Source organism: Canis lupus, chromosome 5 (genome assembly GCF_011100685.1).
Source record: "Canis lupus familiaris isolate Mischka breed German Shepherd chromosome 5, alternate assembly UU_Cfam_GSD_1.0, whole genome shotgun sequence".
Lineage (NCBI taxonomy): Eukaryota > Metazoa > Chordata > Mammalia > Carnivora > Canidae > Canis > Canis lupus.
Window position 1 is genome coordinate 58,740,033 of NC_049226.1, and position 20,159 is coordinate 58,760,191.

General features: G+C 59.1%; 2 protein-coding genes across 4 annotated transcripts; both read left to right on the plus strand.

Moving 5' to 3' along the window:
• The first annotated feature begins 493 nt into the window (after nt 1-493).
• Nucleotides 494-15,405, plus strand: CCDC27 (coiled-coil domain containing 27). Of its 3 annotated transcripts, none has more exons than XM_038537746.1 (12): nt 494-867; nt 1,335-1,467; nt 3,058-3,156; nt 3,708-3,865; nt 6,541-6,702; nt 7,703-7,782; nt 8,110-8,492; nt 8,649-8,779; nt 11,023-11,100; nt 11,400-11,612; nt 13,755-13,859; nt 15,179-15,405. In XM_038537746.1, exons 1-12 carry the CDS (start codon nt 682-684, stop codon nt 15,302-15,304), a joined length of 1,854 nt encoding a protein of 617 aa, XP_038393674.1. In that variant the 5' UTR covers nt 494-681; the 3' UTR covers nt 15,305-15,405. The 3 variants fall into 3 exon arrangements, with proteins under 3 accessions (XP_038393674.1, XP_038393675.1, XP_038393676.1); XM_038537747.1 differs by having other exon boundaries at nt 495-867; nt 11,400-11,486; XM_038537748.1 differs by lacking the exon at nt 494-867 and having other exon boundaries at nt 1,337-1,758; nt 15,179-15,304.
• Nucleotides 15,406-16,360: 955 nt separating this feature from the next.
• SMIM1 (small integral membrane protein 1) lies at nt 16,361-19,479 on the plus strand. Its single transcript, XM_038535547.1, has 4 exons — nt 16,361-16,486; nt 16,687-16,820; nt 18,359-18,478; nt 18,704-19,479. Exons 3-4 carry the CDS (start codon nt 18,369-18,371, stop codon nt 18,828-18,830), a joined length of 237 nt encoding a protein of 78 aa, XP_038391475.1. The 5' UTR covers nt 16,361-16,486; nt 16,687-16,820; nt 18,359-18,368; the 3' UTR covers nt 18,831-19,479.
• Nucleotides 19,480-20,159: the final 680 nt, after the last annotated feature.

Genomic DNA, 20,159 nt, shown 5'->3' on the forward strand with positions numbered 1-20,159 from the left:
CCCCTAGTTCGTTTCCCAGAGTTAGGAGTCTTTATGTTCTGTCTCCCTTTCTGATATTTCCCACACATTTCTTCTCAGGGAGAGCTTCTTACAAGGGAAGGGTGACAAATTCGAGTGGTGACAATTGCATCAGGGATGGATATGAAGAAACAAGGTGGACAAATACTTAGAAGACAGAAGTCCCAAGACTGCCGGGGTCAGCAGATGGCTGACCCCAAGGGAAACCAGTGCCACAGGTGCGTGGATGGGCTGTGCACTGCTGCAGAGGGAAGAGCTACCTCACGGGGTCGGAAGGCTGAGTGGACCTGGAGACTCAGTTCTTCCCAGCAAACTAGCACTAGGCTGTGTGTCGGATTAACTTTTGGGGGACAAGCCTTTCCATTTGATTATTTTTTAAATTCCTACGACATAGAGGAATGTGTCATGCTGGAATGTACAATTGGCATCTGGAAATACATGCCTGGTTTCTATGGAGACATCTGTGATGCCATACACACTCCCAGGATCCCACAGGATGTGGAGCTTCTGGGCTGGCTGTGTCCAGGGCTTGGCCAGGCAGCAGGTCCCCCACATGAGTGCCTGTCGCCCTCGGCAGCTTGCTCCAGACAGAGAGGCCCACGGCGGCCATCCGTCCAAGGCATCCTTCACCTGGCGGCCCAGGCCCCTCTGCCGAACCTGCAGATGATGCCGGTTGATGACAGCTCGCCCAGGAAGTGCAGCGTGGCACCCAAATTGATGGAGAAGGGGCTGATGCTCCTGCAGAGCATGGCTGGCCGGGACAACCAGGTCCCGGAGTGGAAACTGCGCCGGAGGCAGCGCTGCCTCAGCAAGTCAGCACAGGCCATCAGCCACTTCTATAGACAGAAGGTGCCAGGGCCCGGGAGCCAGACAGGGATGACTTGGGGCGGCCCACGTCTCCCCGTTGGCAGAAGGCCTCAAGGCCTGCTCGGTCGACGCAGCCTTCCAAATACGCTCTGGTGATGGCCAAAGACGGGCTGATGCTGGGAGCACCGAGAACTGGCAGCCCTGGAGTCTGGGAGGGAGATGGCCATCAGCTCTAGGCCTCCCTGTGGTGGGGAGGGTGTCTAGGAAAGGAGCAGAGTGGGGGGAGGAGGGGAGGAGGAAGGCAGAGCGCAGCTGGAAGGTTCCTGAATCTACCAGGGGCTCAGGGAGCCAGAAGAGCTGAGTGCAGCTCCCCAGAGGCTGCCCAAGTGGACGCCAGTGCCTGCTCCCATCGGTGCTCACAACTGTCCTGAAGCTTGAGGTTCTTGGGGCTGGGGCACGTGGCTTCCAGGGGCTCTTCCCTCAGTGTCCTGTTGTGTCCACTGCACCAGGGTGAGTCCAAGCAAGACATTAGCCCTGGGGACACCAGCTTCATGGCCGAACTGGAGGAGCTCAGAAAGATGTTTCTCTCGCGCCCCGGCTGCCCTCAGTTCAGCACCAAGGCCACGTCCATGTCTCATTATGGTGAGAGCCAACCACGAGGGGGGCCCCACGTGAAAACCACCTCCTGGCCTGGAGGAGTGGGGCCACCTTCCCAGCACCTGTCAGCTGGAGTGATGCCAGCGTGGGCCGTGCACGGTGTGTGGGCAGGAGCACCTGCTCGTACTCGTAGCAGGGCCAGCTGGGAGGGAGGCAAGGAAAAGCCTTCTTGCTTTTCTCTTGTCTCATCCACCTGACTCTGTAGGGTTAGGGGCAGGGGCCGGAGAAAAGGTTCAAAATTCTGAAAGCTGCAGGAAAGAGGTCATAAGGCCAAAGGTAGGAACCATTTTTGTTCTGACCCGGGAGAGCAGGAGGCTTGGAGAGGGCAGCCAGTCAGTCACTCAGCAGTCCCCGGGGGCCCCTAGCCAGACCAGGCTGTGCCCTAGATCTTGCAATTGCTGGGCTTGTGCCACCTCCATGAACCCACATGTGATGCTGTCCTTAGGGACAGGGAGATGGAAGCTTCGTGCTTGTGGCTAGCAATGGGGGCCTTGTTCACATCAGAAGCGGGAGCCCCCACCCATGTAGGTCCTAAGGTCCCCTCAGAGAGCAGCCAGTGCTCCAGGTCCGTGAATTCTGGGCAGGGCTGAGATGGGCCCTGCATCCTGCATTCTGCTCATAGAGCTCCCGCCACCGGCCTTATTCCTGACGACTTAGGGGAAACAGGATCTGCCCCTCAGGGCAGAGGGGTCTCTTGGAGACTTAAGGCTGAGCCATTTTTACAGATGGGGATGTGTCCTTCCAGGGAAGGGAATGCACCACTATGCAGAGATGGACTTGCACCTGGTCTGTTCCGGGTGGGCACACCAATGGGCCAGCAGGGGAAGAGACATGCATTTCAATTCGGTCCCAGGTTTGATCCCATACATCCATACGACAAAAGTCACCTTTAATCCGACCTGAAGTTTATTTATTTTTTTTAATTTTTTAATTTATTTATGATAGTCACACAGAGAGAGAGAGAGAGAGAGGCAGAGACATAGGCAGAGGGAGAAGCAGGCTCCATGCACCGGGAGCCCGACGTGGGATTCGATCCCGGGTCTCCAGGATCGCGCCCTGGGCCAAAGGCAGGCACCAAACCGCTGCGCCACCCAGGGATCCCTGAAGTTTATTTTTTTTATAAAGATTTTATTTATTCATAAGAGACCCAGAGAGAGAGAGAGAGGCAGAGACACAGGCAGAGGGAGAAGCAGGCTCCATGCAGGGAGCCCGACGTGGGACACAATCCTGGGCCGAAGGCGGTGCTAAACCCCTGAGCCATCCGGGCTGCCCCGACCTGAAGTTTAAAAAGAAATAAGGGACACCTGGATGGCTCAGCAGTTGAGCATTTGCCTTTGGCTCAGAGTGTGATCCTGGAGACCCGGGATTGAGTCCCACGTCGGGATCCCTACATGGAGCCTGCTTCTCCCTCTGCCTGTATTTCTGCCTGTCTCTCTCTCTGTGTCTCTCATGAATAAATCAATTAAATCTTAAAAAAAAAAAAAAAGAAATGAAATGATAGTCCCATCAATGCAGGGAGGTCTTGGGAAGATGTGGCCTTAGCTGTCATCAGCTGACATTTTTAACATCCTGCAGGCTCAGCCACCTCAGCCGAGTTGCCCGAGGACTTGTGCGTTGTCCAGCAGGGCTCGGACATGAAGGTGGACAGTGAGGGCAAGGCCGGCTGGCACAGGGGTAAGATACCCCTGGGGTCCTCTCCCTGGCACCCCAGCTCTGAGGCCTCTGCCTTCACCTGCTGGTGCCCCTTCCTCCCCCCGCCCCGCCCAGGGCTCCTTGATCATGCTTCATGAGACCCTCCTTCCCAGGACCACCTGCTCGGCCCTCTGCCCCTTACACGGGACAGATCCCTCCTTGGGCAGAACACCCTGTTCCCACGCATGAATATACTAACTTAGGTTTATCTAAAGTTGATCTCTGCATACAGAGATCTCCTTTGTCTGGACGCGAGGAAACCCCTCGCAGATGTCCGGGCCACCTGGTGCATGGTGGCATCCGTGCCACCTGGTGTCTGGGAATCTCCAAGGGCTACTATGATGATTTTTCTCCATTTCTTCAACACACACGCTGGCAGGTGGGGAGGGATGGCCAATGGCGGTCAGAGCTAGGCGGCTTGGAGGAGCATGGCTGGGCAGCAAAGGGGGTCCCTACAAGGTGACACTCTCATGGAAGGCCCCAGGGCGGCCCAGCACTTGAGATGAGTCTGACTCCCCGCTGCATCTCCACAGGGTGCCCCCTTCCATTTAGTAAGAGTGCCTGTGAGTTCAACTACTTGTGGAAGAGGAGTGAATCCCAGACCATAAGCCCGGTCTCCAGCAGCCCAGTCCTGGCACAGAGCCACCCGAACAAACGGCTACCCTGGTACATCTCGGTCATTCATGAGAAGGTACGACCGTGTGTGTGCATGGAGCCCCAGGCAGAGAGCCTGGACCTGACACCCAGCCCCAGAGGAGGGCCAGGCCAGCCCCGAGGGCTCTTGTCGGGCATCTGGTTAGCCATCCAAGCAGATCCCCAGATGCGACCAAAACTGACCCCCAGAACCCTCCTTGGGCTTCCTCCATAAATCAGAGCTTTCAAGAATTTCTGACCCCTGTGCACCTGCATCCCAGTGGCTGGTGGTTTAAGCTGGCATTGCTTCCCTGGCTTGCAGCTCATCACACGTATCATAACCTTAACCATCCACATACCACTATTCCCACTTGAGAGAATATATTCTTAAAAATAGTAATAATCAGGGCAGCCCAGGTGGCTCAGCAGTTTAGCGCTGCCTTCAGCCCAGGGCCTGATCCTGGAGACCCTGGATCGAGTCCCACATCGGGCTCCCTGCATGGAGCCTGCTTCTCCCTCTGCCTGTGTCTCTGCCTCTTTCCCTTCCTCTCTCTCTCTCTGTCTGTCTCTCATGAATACATAAATAAAATCTTTAAAAAAAATAGTAATAATCAGGGGCATCTGAGTGGCTCAGTTGTTTAAGCATCTGCCTTTGGCTCAGGATCTTGGGGTCCTGGGATCGAGTCCTGCATCGGGTTCCCTGCTCAGTGGGGAGTCTGCATCTCCCTCTCCCTCTGCTCCCTCTGCTCTGCTCCCACACTCTTTCTGACAAATAAATACATAAAATCTCTAAAAAACAATAGCAATAATCAGCTTGGTGTGTAAGGGCCTACCTACGAGCTGATTCCTTATGATGTCACTCTGTGCATCTTTGTTTGTGAGAGTTTACCTGTCTGTAATTCCCTTGTTTGCTTTTGGGGTCAGAGTAATTCTGGCCTCAAAACAAACAATCAAAAAGTTGAGAGGCATTTTTCTCTCTGCTCTTCTGTTCTCTGGAAGAGTCTGCATGAGACTGGTGAAGAATTCATCACAGAAGGAAGTCGTGTGTCCAGAGAGTCCTCACGGGGGAGGTTTTCCAAATAGGAAATTTGCTTCCTTGAAAGATATTCCGATTTTCTCCTCCCTCTTGTGTCAGTTTGGATAGGCTATGTTCTGCGAGGAATGCCTCTGCTTCATGTACATTTTCAGATTTGTTAGCCTGATCCTGTGCTTAATGGTCTCCGAATCCCCCTCTAATTTCTGTAGGAGATTCCGCAGGAGCGAGAGCCTCCCTTCCATTCTGGACAGTGCTTCCTTGTACTTTTTCTCTTTCTCTCTCTCTCTCTCTCTTTTCTTAGAATCACCTTCCGTTGTTGGTGGTGAGTCTTTAATGACAGTCATGGAAATGAGCACCATAAAGTGTTGGGCAGCTGGTGGGAACACAAAACCCTGATAGCGTGGCTGCACGAATCTTCGTTTTACTTTTACCTCCTGACACTCTGCCTCCACATTTTCACGATTTTAAATGTGTCAATATCCTGTGACCACTTTAGGGAAAGCAGTTCCACGTCAGGGAAAGCCTGAGGATGTAGTCAGGTAGAGCCACACAGATCTGTGTAAAAGGATATTCTCTGCAGTGTTTTCATTTATACCAACCGTGGGAAGGAGAAAGCACTCATGTGTGAAGTGGCCAGAGGAAGGGCTGCAGGCTTGGCTGGCTCCAGGGGCTTGGAAGGTGTCCTTAGGGTTCTCCTTGTCTCATCTCCACCTGGTCTGAGCTGGCATAGGGAGCGCTTCTCCCCTGGAAGCAGGAGGACCATCTGCAGTGACAGGGACCCTTGAGAACTGCCCTGCCTCCCCACGCTGCACCTTCCCCTTCCTCTCCCCTGTTTCCGGCTGGTCCTCCACATTCTCATCCTTTCATCCTTGTCATTCCCTCCTCCCACCGTAGCCTGCAGCTCTTTCCTGGAGCCCTTCTATGGTTGCCTAGATGTTGGCTTCCTTGCTCGCTCCAGCTCCAGTCCGTGCACGGGAGGCTGTGCATCTGTCCCCACCACAGCTTCGGCTTCGCCCCTACAAGTCCTGATATGTCTTGATGATGTTCATTATCATTCCGCTTAAAATGTTTTTTAACTTCCTTTGTGCCTTCTGCTTCTTTGTTTTATGGGCTACGCAGAGGCCTGGCACTTAAATTCTAAACATTTGGAAAACATCCTACTTATGTTCCTTTCTCCCTGGGATTGCGCTGGGACCCTTCCCCCCAGGCCCCCGGGTCCCCAGGGCTTCCTTTACTGCTGCTCCCAATTCAGAGCTGTTCAGGGCAACGTCTTCGGTTTCCATTTATCCAAGAACATGGGTATTCATCTCCAACCCTGAGTAAGCGAGGGCACAGATAGTTTGAGCATGGATGGTGGAGGGGCAGAGGGCTTCACTCCCTGACAAGCTCTGGGGTGGCTCTTGGGGCGTGCTTCTGGTTCGTTGTGGGGCAGCATGGAATGATGGTGTCCCTTGCTGCAGCTGGCGGGTGTGGGGGCGCCGGCCAAGACTGGGCCTGACAGGGAGGCTTCCAGGAACCTCCCCAGTAAGGATTTGGGGCCTGCCCTCTGGTGGGAGTGGCTGGGATTTCAGGGTCCCAGGACAGCTAGTCTGCTCCTCCTGGGCTTGAAGCCCCCGCTCCACAGGCACCAGGTGGAGAGGGTGGGTCAGGAAGGAGCCTGCGTGGCACCCAGGGGCCGCCCGTGCTTTTGTGCCCAGGATCACTGCCTGCTCATGCTGGGGGAGGAAGTGCAGCGCCTGTCGGAGCTGGAGGTGCTACTTCAGAAGAGAGATGAGGAGGTCCTGGCCCTCCAGGAGGAGAAGGAGGCCTTGAAGAAGCAGCTAAAGTACCTCCTCAAGAGCAAAGGCCCAGAGATGTGGGTGAGCCAGGGCATGAAAGTGAGTGGGGCCCTTGTCACAGGCTCTGCATCCAATGCGTCCAAAGTTCCTGGTGGCCCTTGGGCCCCTGACAAATGCCCCATCATCCACATCCTCGTGGGACCTCAGCCCAGAAAAAGAGCTGTGAGCTGGACATCTAGACCCCTGTGCTTTGCTGCTGGCTTGCTTTCCCACCTGGGACAGGTCATGTCATACTCTGGACTCAGTGTCCTTACCTGGAAGATGAGGGCCAGCTCCTCTGAAATCCTGTAGGATGGAAGGGAGGCTCCAGACCTGGCCTCACTGTGGGCCCAGTGGGCATGGTGGCTTGGATTAGCCTGATCTTTCTGGCCACAGGATGTTCAGTGTCCTTGCCTATAAAGCCAGGAGGGGAATGCCACCCCTCCCCAGGTCTGGGCAGAGGATTGAATGAGGCAGGTCCTGGTAGGGCACAGGGGTGGCCCCAAGATGCCACCAGAGAACACTGCCTAGAAATGGATATTGCGGTGCCAGCAGGCAGGGGCAGAGGGAATCTGAAGAAGCCTGGGGGCATCAGCTTGCCTTCCCTATTCCCTGGCCTCCCAGGGGCTGTTAGAGATTTGTGGGCCCACAGTGGGCCTGCAGTGACATCACCGTAGGCATGGCAGGCTGGTCCTCCATTCTTGGAACAAAGCAGGTGTGCCCATTGCTGCAAGTCCACTTGCTGGGGCTGGGCCAGGAGAGTCCGAAACCAAGCTATTCCCAGGGCTGCCCTGTGCAGGTCACCGTCCCCCCAGGGCCACCCATCTGCAGGTCACCATCCCCCCAGGGCCGCCCATCTGCAGGTCACTGCCCCCTTCTCACCGACACGGAACCCTTGGCAGGAAGACACTGGGTCCCCCTCTCCACTGCAACATGGAGAGGTGGCTGTCCCCTTCCAGAAGGGCAGGTCTCAGCACATCTCTGGGGGCAGCTGAGGGTGCAGTCTGAATCCCTGAGGCTTACAGGAGTGGCCCACTTACAGGAGCCTGTGCCAAAGCCCCTGGGGAGGATGAGCATCCTGAAAACCTTCTTCAGAGATGAGGAGGAGCTGCAGCGCTGGAGGCAGGTGCGGGCTGACCAGGATACTGAGCGGGCAGGCTTGGCCCTGGGCTCCCCCTCTCCAGGGCTGCCGGGTACTGCCCAGGCCATAATGTCCTACCTGCAGCCCTGCCCTGGTGGCCTTTCCCAAGTTGTAGGCCCTCAACCCCATGTGAGGGGAGCAGGTACAGGGTGGCAGGGCAGCTCCTGGAGAAGCGACTCCCACTCCACTGCCCCAGGGGTGCCAGGCAGTTGTGGTCTCCTGAGACCTGTGAGGCTGGGGGCTGTCACAGCTGCTAGAGGCAGTGTCCCCACTGCTAGTGTGTTTCCTCCTCCTGCACTCCCGCCCAGGACCCCAACCCTCTCCCAGCTCCAGGAGGAGTATACCATGATCAGCAGAGGCAAAGACCTGGAAGGCGTTGGCAATGAAGAAGAGGCTGCGCACAGGGAGGCTGAGGAGGCTGTGGACAAGGAAGGGAAGGGCCCAGCAGACAGGATGGGGGGTGAGGAGCAGGAGCTGCTGGAGGAGGAGGAGGAAGAAGAGGAGGGGGAGGTAGAGCAGGAGGAGGAGAAGGAGGTACAGGAGGACGAGGACCAGTGCAGGAGGAGTTCCCGCTCCCTGGAAGAGGCCTTCGAGCAGGAGCTGATAGCACAGCTGGAGGAGTACGAGCAAGTGTTCCAAGAGTTCCAGACAGAACTGGAGATCACCAGGACCAGATACTCACTTGCAACAGGTGGGGCGCTGGGGACCCAGGAGCCACAGGAGAGCAGGTGGCCCAGGGGACCAAGGGACTTGGGGCAGGAGGCTGCAGCCTACAGCTGGGGCCACAGAGTCCCTTGTCCTGGCCTCCCAGTGCACTGCCCGCTCCCCCCATCCCGTGCTCACACAGGGACCATCACGTCTTTACAACGCCAAGTGGATTTCCAGGAGTCCCAACTGCAGCAGGTGAACACGGAGAACAACACCTTGCAGAAGGAGCTCCGGGAGCGGAAGGACCAGTTACAGGCCATGTCCAACAAGGTGGCCATGCCCCTGTCACGCGGCGGGTGCCAGCAGCCCCTCCCGTCCCACTGCTGGGCACGTGGAGTGGGAGACGGGAGCCCGGGGGGGCTGGTCCCGGGTCACAGCATGCCCCATGGCCCTGCACTGCCTGCTGGCCCTCACCATCCTCCTGGAGCTGCGTGGCTCCTGGCCACTTCTCCAGCGTCCCTGGGTCCTCAGGTCCCAGGGCTGAGCACACACACTTAGGGAGGCCACCAGTCCGCCGAGCCCACCTCTTGCTAAGATTTTCACGCACGTAGCCTAAAGAACCAAATAGTCCCACAGGCTTGTTGCAAACAGGGGCATGTCCCACTCTCCTCCTACATGTGTGCCTGGCTCCCAGGGCAACCGCTTTCGACTCTTCTTTGGGAATCACTCTGCAGGTCTCCAGATGGCAGGCTCCTAACGCCTGTTCTGGATTTTTCTCCATCGTCTCATTAGCTAGCGCTTCCCTCTTTCACACCCTCCCACCCTTGGCTTGGGGCCCCCAGCACGGGATATCCACCTCCTGCCAGCACCATCCCATCACAACGAGGTGGTCGGGCTATAGTTATCAGCAGCTTATGCCCACCGGGGACTCAAACATGGGTTTTGGCCAAAAGGATTAAGATTCCTTCTCTTTTCTGATCCACTCCCGTGTTTTCACTGGAGTGCATCCTGCAGTAGTCTTCTGATAAAAAAATGAGTGGGTGTAAATTTGGGGGGACATTGTATTCTGCTAATGTCCTAATTCTACATCTCGATAGAATTTGTGTGGAACAGGGTGCCTGGGCAGCTCAGCCAGTGAAGTGTCTGTATTTGGCTCAGGCCATGATCTTAGGGTCCTGGGATAGAGTCACAGGTCGGGCTCTCTGCTCAGCGGGGAGTCCGCTTCTTCCTCTCCCTCTGCCCCTCCCCCTGCTTGTGCTCACTCTCTCTCTCTCTCTCTCTCTGTCAAATAAATAAAATCTTAAAAAAAGAAGAAAAAAAAAAAAACTTCGTTGGAGCCAAACTGCAGCCAGGAGAGCAGTGAGGGCGCTGCCATGGACCCAAGTGGCCAAGGCTGCTGGAGGGAAGCCCTGCACATTCCTGGCTCTCGCCTGCCTGGGATCCGGGTCTGGGTGCACTGCTGCCTCTTTGGAAAACCGCCGAGTGCCGTCTTTGTCCCCGGTGTCCCCGGTGTTTGCAGAGTGGTGCTAGTTCAGGACTATTGCCTGTTCTGGGCTCTGAGGGCCCAAATGGGGACATTTGTCCTTCATCTTGTTTCCTGAATTCTCCCCCTGGCATCACCAGGCCCCTGTTCCTCCTCCTCTTGCTGTGCACTCCCCTGCTCGCCATCTCCCTGTAGTTTTGCTCTACTGTCCACATGCTGGTCACGTTAGCCACAGCCACCTCCTGCCTCTGCCTTTGTCACGCTATGGCTTCCGCGATCACTCTTATTCTCTGAACGTCCTTTTGTCTTTTATTTCATGGTTCGGTGTCTTGCCTACCCCATGGAACACTTACCATCTCTGGGCTTAACTTCCTACACCTTTGTGATCTCCTGCAAGGGCCCTGGGTCCCTTTGTTTTAGTCTCTGTCACAAGAGAGTTTCGCTCCAGCATGAGAGCCGAGCACGGCTCTGAGCATATGGGGTATGTGTGGGTACTTTAGCTGAGTGTTTGGAGGTCCTCGTGTTAGGTCAGGTTGCCCTGGAATCTGGGAACCTAGAAGTTTCTTCCCTGGAATATAAAGGCCTTGCTGCCTGTGTTCTGGGAGCCAAGCTGGGAAGACGGTTGGGGCATCCCCACTGGGGACCCGCATCCTGCATCTGGAGCCTGGGGTCTCCCCACTCCACTGCGCCTGGCACATCTCCAGCCAGAGACTCTCTGCGGTGTCCCTGACATCCAGTCTGGCAGGTGGACAAGGAGCAGGGTCCTGGCTGCTTGAGGGTGAGGACTGGTCTGCGGCTCTCAGTTTCTGAGAAATCCTCCGCCGATCCTTCCCACATCAGGCTCCAGATCCAGAAGAACCCACAGCACCAATTTCTGAGATTTAGGGACTCTGAAGAGTGAGCTGGGCTTGTTCTCCATGCCCCTGTTGCTGGCCCTGCTTTCCAGTGCCCCATGGGGGTGCCGTCTTCCCCCTTCTTGTCCTCTGCAGAAGTCCCACTGCTTTCATCTTACTGAGGTTCAGGTGGAAGAGCTGCTCGGTCTGTCCTCTTGCCCCCGACCTCCTGAGCCAACTGCCTGTCTGCCTTCCAGTTCTCGAACCTCAGGGAAGACAAGAAGCATGAAGAGATGATGGGCGTCATCGAGAAGGACAATCTTCTTCTCCGCCAGGTGACCGCCAGGCATGGTTAAACTGTCAGCCAGATGGCTGTTCTTGCTCTAAGTCCTGACAGTGTGGGGAAGATGAGCTGGAGAACCCCTCCACAGTGAGTCAGGCCCCCCTACCTCAGGCAGCACCCTGTCCACCAATTGCAGGAGCACCTGCACACAGAGGCCTCGTGCCATTGTTGGCGATCAGACTCGACCCCATGAGAGTTGGCTGACTTCAGGAGGGGAGAAGGGGCGGGGAGCGGGGCAACCCGTTTGGGCCAGGTGGGCCTACTCGCCTACCATCCCCGGTTCCCCTGCAGCAAGTGTCCGAGCTGCAGAGCAAACTCGCGAAGCAGGAACACACCATCTCGGAGTTCGACGCCAAAGTCAGCGAGCTGCAGGCCCAGGTGAGCCAGAACCAGAACCACCTGCAGAGACGCAAGTGGCTGCAGGAGGAGATGTTGAGCAAGAATGAGATGATCCAGCAGGCGGAGCAGCAGGCGCGCGTGGCCCTGGAGAGCGCCCAGTCCCGGGTAGGCCCCAGGTGCAGAGCGCCAGCGCCCTCGCCCACGGCCGACGGAGGCAGACAGGGTCTGAGGCTCATTTCCCTGGTATCCCTGCCCCTGGCACAGAGTTGACGCTCCAGAAACAGTGGCAGAGAGGGCAAAGGTGTGATGGGGCTTGCACACTTTGGCCAGGGTGGCAGGAGGGAGCCCCCAGGGCGGAGTGGCCTCGTTGGCTCCATGTATGGCTTGTGCTGTGAAGGGGCACAAGGCTTTGGACAGCCGGCCAGGAAGGAGAGCTCCAGGCCGGGGGTATGACAGTAAGAGTGCCATCCATTTACAATTTCCGGGTGCTTGTGCGGGTCCAGCACTGTTCTAAACTGCTCAGTGAAGTCCCCTAACATCCTGAACAAAGCTACGAAGCAGGTGTTCTTAGCATCCTCACTGGACACATAAAGCGCTTGCAGCCCAAGGGAGCAAAATAACCTGCCTGAGGCTGCAGAGCTTGGTAGGGCTGGTGCTGGGATGTGAAGAGCCGGATCCCACATCTGACCCCCCGATGCTGCACGTGAGCTATGGCCCAGGGGGAGGCCGAGGTGCCCTCTGCTGAGGTACGCAGGCCAGAAAGGAAATCAGCAAAGAGCCATCCTGATTCCAAATCCCAAAACCAGCAAAAAGAAAGGTCCTGTGCATGTAGGCTTTTGACAGAGCACCTTCCCCACCCACCCAGAGCCCTGCTGTGTCCAGGAGTGTTCTCCTCCCCCGGGTGCCAGCCTCCTGCTGGATGGCTCGGCAGTGTCGCCGGGGGCCCTTCACCTGTTCTCTTGCATAAAGCTGTGTTTCGGATCCCGCAATACACGCAGCTGGAGCGTTAGCCGGTGATGGTATATCGGTAGCTGGGTGACTCTTGTCTGGAATGCTGTACTGGGAAAGTCTGGGAGGGTCTGGGGTCCGCAGGAAGAGGTGCCGAGCACCGTGAGTGACGTCTGAGTCAGCCGGGGTGTGGGGCCCTGTGGCCAGACTCCCCAGGTGATCGCCATCCCTTATCCAGCCGGGGTCACCTCCAGGACCACCTCCAGGGGGGGCGAGCCCCCCCTCACCATCTGTTCCCTCAGTGACCCCTACACCCAGTACAGTATCTGGCAAAGAGCGGGCATCAATCCACATGGGGGGATCCCTGGATGGCACAGCGGTTTGGCGCCTGCCTTTGGCCCAGGGCGCGATCCTGGAGACCCGGGATCGAATCCCACGTCGGGCTCCCGGTGCATGGAGCCTGCTTCTCCCTCTGCCTGTGTCTCTGCCTCTCTCTCTGTGTGTGTGACTATCATAAATAAATAAATAAATACCTAAAAAAAAAAAAAATCCACATGGGAAAGAAAGGAAGCCCCCTCCCCACCCAAGGTCAAGAGCTCCTAACATCCCCTCTGTCACTTAAACACTGTCTCAGAGGCAAAGTGGACAAGCCTGCAGCCCTTTTTAGGCAATGCAAACTCTCTTTCGGCTGGCTCTCACCCGGTACTCCTGCATCATCAGGGCTCCTGGACACAGGGTGAGGAGCTGTGCTGAGCAGCCACCATGACTGGGGGGACCCGTCTGAGTGCTCTTGGGGTCCTGCGCGCGCGCACACACACACACACACACACACACACACACTATGATGCCGATGACAGCAAGACTAGACAGCCTGAACTCCATCCTAGTTAACACCTGGTTCATGCAAACAGCCATTACAAGAAAAGGAAGAAGGGCTGGGGGTGCGACCGGGCGGGGCCTGCAGGTGTTCCCCCCAGTGCTAACCGGAGGGGCTGAGAAGCATGCAGGGTGCTCCTCGGGCATTGGGAGTCTCCCCTGGAGTCAGGAGGGGACCTTGGGGAAGGGGGAATAGCCTGTGGGATTGTTCGGAGCCCTTGTACTATTTTTCCTTTCTTAAACCATGTGCAGGTTTTACTTTTTCAATTAAAAAAAAAAAAAAGAGTGGAGCGACTTAAAGCCTGGGTGTCAGGCCGCCCTGGGCCTGGGTTTTGATCTGGCACCTTCTAGCTCACAGGCAGACCAGCTGGCCTCTTCAACCATGTCCAGTTCCTAAAGCTGTGAAATGTGAGGACAGACCTACCTTCCGGAAAGCTCCACTCGGGTGGGTGTGATGTGCCCCCTCCTTCCCTTTGCTCACAGCTTGAAAGACTGAGAAACAAGATCATCCAGGCTACCTTCAGCACCTCCGGGGGCAAGTCCTTTGCCACTGAGATCTCGGACAACGACATTCTAGAAGCCTTGCAGGTATCTCCAGTGCTGGGATGCCTCCTCGTCCCTGAGGCTGTGTCTCTAGGCAAGAGTGTGCTGATGTGCAGCCCAGGGGCTGGGGGGTGGGGAGCTGCATGGATGCTGGGGATCCCCATTCTTGTCCTGGCCGTGTCACTCTTCCACTGGGACCCTGGAATCATCCTTGCTCTCTACTCAGGCAGAGGGGGCCAGATGTCCCGAAAAGGTGGTGATGCTGGACACCTGGCAAAGCTAGGCTGCTCTCAGCATTCATCTCTAGGGTGCTGTTGGGGTCTTGGAGATTGTCCAGCAGCAGGAGACTCCCCCAGACTCTGTCCAGCTCAGCCTCTGTGGGGATGCTTCTTGGTGCTTTGGTGTGACTTGTCGTCTTGCTGACCTCAAGCAGAGGCATCCCAGGGACGGGGGTGCGGGAGAAATAGTGCAGGCTTTGGGCTGGCAGGGTCATGTCGTTATCCCTGTGGGCCTTGGCTGAGAAGCTACAGGCTGGTCACTTGAGTTCACTGAGCGGCAAGCCTCTCTCTGCACACAGACATGGTGGCAACAGGGCTGGGAGAAGAGCTCCTGACTATCCCTGCTCTATGCAAGGCCATATGGACTTCTCACTAGGGGCTGCTTCTGTCCCCATGCCCCAAGCCTCCTGTGCATGGCCCTCCGCCCCAGCAGCTGCCTGTGATCTTGCAGTGTCCACATGTCCCAAAGACCTGATTTCTTTCCTCTATGTTGTGGGGGGGTCCCGGGTCAGTAGTGCCCCTGGAGGGTGGCAACAGTCCTGGAGGGTGGGCTGCAGGAGGGCCTGGGGAGACGGCTCTGCAGCCTAGCTCCTGTTGCTGGGTGTGGGGGAGAGGAAGGAGGGAGGAATGGGAAGGGGGATGGGAGAGGTCATCAATACCACTCAGGAGCCAGGAAGGAACCCCTCTCCTGGGCCAGTGCGGCACACAAGACAGTGATGTGCCAAAGCAGGAGAGGTGAGGGAGGTGGCAGGCCACCTCCCTGTGTGCAGGACAGAAGGGACTTGAGGGACAGACTGGATGGCTTCTGAGGTCTCTTGGTCTGGGTTGCTTGAAATTCTCAGAGGACATAAGAGATGTAGTTAGTGCTGCTTCAGGGGACAGGTGTATCTCTGAGATGTGGCGGGCATCTCTTCCCAACTCTGCGTCCTATGGCCTGTGGCTTCACCTCCCGGGCTGGGTCAGCAGTGCTGGGGGTGTTTCCAGCCCAGAGCTACCCCACCCCACCTCAGCCCATTCACCGCACACCCTGCTGCCAGCACCCTCTGGGGGAGGAGAGGTCCCCACAGCCACAGGCTTCTGTTCCAGAGGATCATTACAGAAAGAGCCGACTACTATAATCAGCTGAAACAGAAAGGTGTCCGAGTGCCTCCGCTGCAGCAGGCCGAGGCTTTATCTTCCTCAAGCAAGTCCAAGAAGCTACCCTCCAAGTAGACCCCGACGGTGCCCCCGGAACCGCGGCCCAGTGGAGGCCGGCACCCAGCTCAGGGGGCCACCCCCTGTGTTTTAGAATTAAACTCTGCTGTTGGCCATGGGCTCAGCTTTTCCTTCCCCGGGACTCGTGGGCCTTGGGCTACAACCACAGCCTCCGCCTGCACCCCTGGCTCCTTCCTGGGAAGACTCCCATACGGAGCATGGCTGCCAGGCTGGGAGGCTGGAGCCTGGGTGCCCATACACTCCTGTTCAGCCCGCCCTGGTCCTTCCTTCCACCTGCTGCAGCACAAACCTGGGAGGTGGGGGCTCCCCTGGCTGGGGCGCTGCTTTCTTGCTGCGACCCCTTTGGAAGAAGGTGGAGGCGGTTTTCTACTGTTCCCTCCATGGCTGCAGAGTGAAAGCTCCAGGGGGCAGGACCCCTCATCTGCGCAGCCTACCCCGGTCCCGCAGCTCGCAGGCTGAATGCAGGCACCCGGCAACGGCGTCCTGACTTCGCCCTCCACCCTCCCTCCACCTGTGCGCGCAGCTGGACTCTCCTGCGCCGCGCTCGGCACCTCCACCCCCCACGGAGGGCGCTGGAGGAGCTGAGCCAGGAACTCCGCTCAGGCTCCCGAGGGGCGCCCCCTTGGGCCACCTCGCCTCCGCCTCTCTGTACAGACCCAGGCGCGCCCCGAGGCTCCAGGGCCCGGCACCTGCGCCCTCTAGGAGTGGACCTGGCCCTCTCACCCCTGGGACCCCCGAGGGTCCTGCTGCCCCCGCGGTCCTCTTTCCTCTACGATCCCTCGCCCCGGTGTCCCCCTCCCCTGCAGACCCACTCCTCTGAGGTCTCCCTCCCCTGGGGGCCCCTCTCCCCCTGCAGCCCCTACAGCCCTGTCCCCTGCAGCACGCACGCCCTCCGGCGGCGCCCTCCGGAACACCTGGGCCTGGGGTCAGCGCCTCCGAGAGCCCGGTGCCTCCCCGCCCCGCCCCGAGGCCCCGCCCCCAGGCCGCCCCGCCCCGAGGCCCCGCCCCCGAGGCCGCCCCGCCCCGAGGCCCCGCCCCCCGAGGCCCCGCCCCCCGAGGCCCCGCCCCTCCGAGGCCCCGCCCCCGGCCGGGGACACGTCTGCGCTGCGCGGAGGGCGGGAGGCAGAGGCCGGTGGACTTGCGCCGGGGGCAGCCTCCCCGGGCGGGCGGACGGAGGAGGTGGGCCTGGCCGCGGCCTCCCTGCCCTGCGAGCCGCCGCCCGGGAGAGCGGAGCCGCGGGGCCGGCGGGGGCGGGGGGTGACCCGGCCACGTGCGGGAGCTGTCCGCTCGCCTCCTGCTGGCCGCCGGAGGGGTGAGGGGAGACACCCCAGCTCCTCCCGGGGCGCCCGTCCCCACCTTTTCTTTGCCATTTTTTTCAGGTTGGAGGCATCGGCCACTCCTCGGACCTTGACCTGGGGCCTGGGAGGAGGCAAACCACAGTGGCCAGGCTCTGACCACCCGACCACCTTCCTGGGTGCTGGAGTCTGGGCGTCCACGCCAGGACTCTCCCTTTGTAAGTTGTGGGCTCCCCGACGGTGCTCTGGGGGCGGGGGAGTCTAAGGTACCAGTGGCACCCCCGAGGGTCCCCACCTTGGCGAGTGTCTCCGGGCAGCGCAGCCCCGGCTCCTGCTACAGGCTGTGAGCCTCCGGTGGGGGCCTGGAGAGTGAGGCCCTCAGGAGCTCAGTGCTGGGCCCTCACCAGTTTCCAGTGGCTCTGTCCAACCGGGATGGCCTGAGAGCCGCAAGCTAGTCTCCATCAGTTGGGAATGCTTTCTGCCGTGCGGGACAGGAACCCAAGCTTGAACAGGTGGGGGGCTGACTCTTCTCACCAAGAAGCCCAGGGCTGGGTAATTGGTGTGGATTTAGAGACTCAACACCATGAGGGCAGGTGTTGCATGGATATCCGGGTTGCAAGGTGGCTGCTGCAGTTCCCGCCATCGCACCAGGGCAGGAAGAAAGAGGTGGCTACTATTTCTTTGGTGAAAAGAAGAAAGCCCCAGCTCCTGCTACACCCCAGCACTTTGCCCTCACCGGGCTGACATGGGAAGGCAGGGGCCAGGGTGTGACGCTTGTCTTACTCGGGGTGGGACATTGCAGCCTGGAACAGGATGGGGATTGTGCCCACAGGCAGCAGAGGGGGCATGTTAGGTAGACACCTAACAGAGCTGGCCCAGAGCCCCTCTCCCAGATACCTGGGAAAGCACAGCCCACACCCAGCGGACGCTCGGCCTCCCTTGGGCCTGTGCACAGCCACTGACCTGAGTGGCTGCTGTAAAGCAGGTGCTCCCACCTGCCAGGCAGGCCTTGTGGCTCTGAGCCAAGCTCCCTTCCTGCCTCCCTTGGCCTGACACTGGGAAAGAGACGGACATGGAGGCACGGCAGGAGTTTAAGAACTGCCAGGTCTCATGAGTTTCTGGGTTGGTCTCTTGCTGTTTAGTGGCCCACCGCGCCTTTAAACCTCTCCACGATTCTGTGGGAGGGGGTCCCTAGGTGAGAGACCCCTGGACTCCCAGCAGACCCAGGTGCCCGCAGGCTGCAGCTTCTCCCGCAGGCCTGGGGGGGAGGGGCTGCCTCCCCCAGGCCTCCCTGACCAGCCAGACAGGCCGTACCAGCCACTGCCCCATCCCTTGCCGTCCCAGCCTTTGGAGAAGCTCTGGGCCTTATCTGTCAGGAATGGGAGGGAAGGAAGTCAGTTATCAGGTCAGGGACTCACAGTGCCCTGGTGTCTGTGTCCTGGCCAGCTGGAAGCAGTCTCTCACATTCCTGAGGGCAGGGCTGGCGGGCTCGCAGCCTCCCTGGGTTGGAATTCCTGCTCTGCCTCTCCCAGTGTGACCTGGGGCAAGTGGCGTGACCATGTGGCATCCTGGTCCCTTGTAAGCCAGGTAGAAGATGCAAGGAGAGGAGCCAGCCCACTGTGGCACCCGTCCCGCCCCTGCTGCCACCCCCAGGCAACCCCACACGGAGCCCCAGCCGCCCCCACCGGGGCCAGGTCGCCTGCCTCAGTGTCCCTGCCCGTGGGTGCCGCAGCACACCTTCTGCCTCTCGCTGTAGCTCCTGCAGCATGCAGCCCCAGGACAGCGGCATCCAGTACAGCCGGTGGGATGGCGGCAGCCGGGATGCAGTCCATGTGGCGGCTGTGGGCAGCACAGGGGAGGCCTCGAGCTGGGAGAGGTGAGAGCCCCCAGATCCGTGGGAGGAGCCCTCCACCGCCTTGTCCCTCCTCGCGGCTTCCGTACTGGGGGGTCCCCCCACCCCAGCCCCCCCCCAGCAAACCCGGGCCTGGCACCTCTGTGTGCGTCTTCCCTCCTTCGGGGTCCACCTGCCCTGGGCCCCACTCCCCTCCAGCCTAGCCCCCGGTCCACCCGGGGGCTCATGTGCCGGCGATTCTCTCTCTAGGATCTCCCGGAAGCTGTGCTCAGGCAAGCTGGGTATCAGCATGAAGGTGCTGGGCGGACTGGCCCTCTTCTGGGTCGTCTTCATCCTGGGCTATATCACCGGCTACTACGTGCACAAGTGCAAATAAGGCCGCCGGCACGCACGCCCGGGGCTGCCTGCCTGTGTTTGGGGATGTGGGCTTGGACGGATACTCCGTACACCAGAACCTCCTCTGTATACACAGAACCTCATATACATGGATCCTCGTGTACACAAGACTCTTCTCTGTACACACAGACTCAACCCCGACACACATACAGACCCCAGGGGCAGACAGCACTCTCTGGCCACCGCAGGGACACATGGGCACATGCCTGGCACAGGCAGCCAGCTGGGGGGACACATGGCCGGGAGACTTGGGCCAGCCTGAGCCAGGGCTGCAGGACACTCCAGGCTGGACCCAGGGCCCCTAGAGACCCTGCTGAGAAGGCTAGGCCTGGCAGCTCCAGGTGGGGGGTCCTCCCTGCGTGGCCCTGGCTGGGTCCCTACCCTTTCTGGGTTCTCTGGCTTCTGCAAGGATGACTCTGGGGAGAGGTTGCGTGTGTCCCTCTGTCCACCCATCCTGGGCAGGGTGGGGAGTGGGACCTTGGCCCTGTCTGGGACTCACCACTACATCTTCCTTGCAGTGAAGGGGGGCACGGTTGTTCCTGAGGTGCCCCCTCGAGGCAGCTGGTCCCCCACTATGCCCTGAGGGAGTCTGTGTGCCAAGGCAGCCATTAAAAGTCTGTTGATTGAAAGATGGGTGAGGCCTCTTCCACGGGGCCCCCAGGTGCCTGCCCCGTGCAAGGCCCAAGGTGGGGCAGTTGGCGGGCATGGGAGGCTGCTGGGAAGGGCCTGTCCTCCCTCCCACTTGGCTCTGCGCCTTGGAATGTGTTTCTGCCTGGCTGGGCCCTCTTGTGGGAAGGGAGCCCCTGGGGGCAGGCCTGAGGACTGGCAGGTGGTGGGACCTGTTCGTGTCTCCCCTGACCTGGACAGGGCCTCCGGGCTCAGGGCTTCAGGCCCTCCTGGGCCGCATGCGCACCCCCACCTACCCATCACAAGCTCACATCTCAGGCCCCGTAGACCCTTGCCAGAAACACTTAGCAGAGGGCTTTCTCCCCTAGGACTGAGGGCAGGAGCTGAGGGACAATCACTGTCCTCATGGGGCCTGGGATCGGAGGTCACGTGGCAGACCTGCGTGTCAGAGGCCAAGCTGGCAGGGGAGGGGAGAGACCCCAAAAGGCTGGCCTGCCCGGTAGAGAGGGCTGCACCACCCAGGTGATTCCTCGCTCTGTCCACAGGGCAGGAGTGGCACCTGGTGGGCCTGTCCTGGGTTAGGGTCTGCTATGGGGTGGGGACGGGGGAAGCCAGTTAAGGGGCATTGGCAGAGGGTTTGGCCCGGCTAGCCCTAGTCTCTGGGTCTCAGTGCCTGTCTCCA

Coding starts and splice junctions, on each gene's coding strand:
- CCDC27 (XM_038537746.1), top strand. CDS start 682: ATGATGCCGGTTGATGACAGCTCGCCCAGGAAGTGCAGCGTGGCACCC. Junction 6,703..7,702: donor GCAAAGGCCCAGAGATGTGG/GTGAGCCAGGGC, acceptor GCCCACTTACAG/GAGCCTGTGCCAAAGCCCCT. Junction 11,613..13,754: donor TGGAGAGCGCCCAGTCCCGG/GTAGGCCCCAGG, acceptor CTTTGCTCACAG/CTTGAAAGACTGAGAAACAA.
- SMIM1 (XM_038535547.1), top strand. CDS start 18,369: ATGCAGCCCCAGGACAGCGGCATCCAGTACAGCCGGTGGGATGGCGGC. Junction 18,479..18,703: donor GAGGCCTCGAGCTGGGAGAG/GTGAGAGCCCCC, acceptor TTCTCTCTCTAG/GATCTCCCGGAAGCTGTGCT.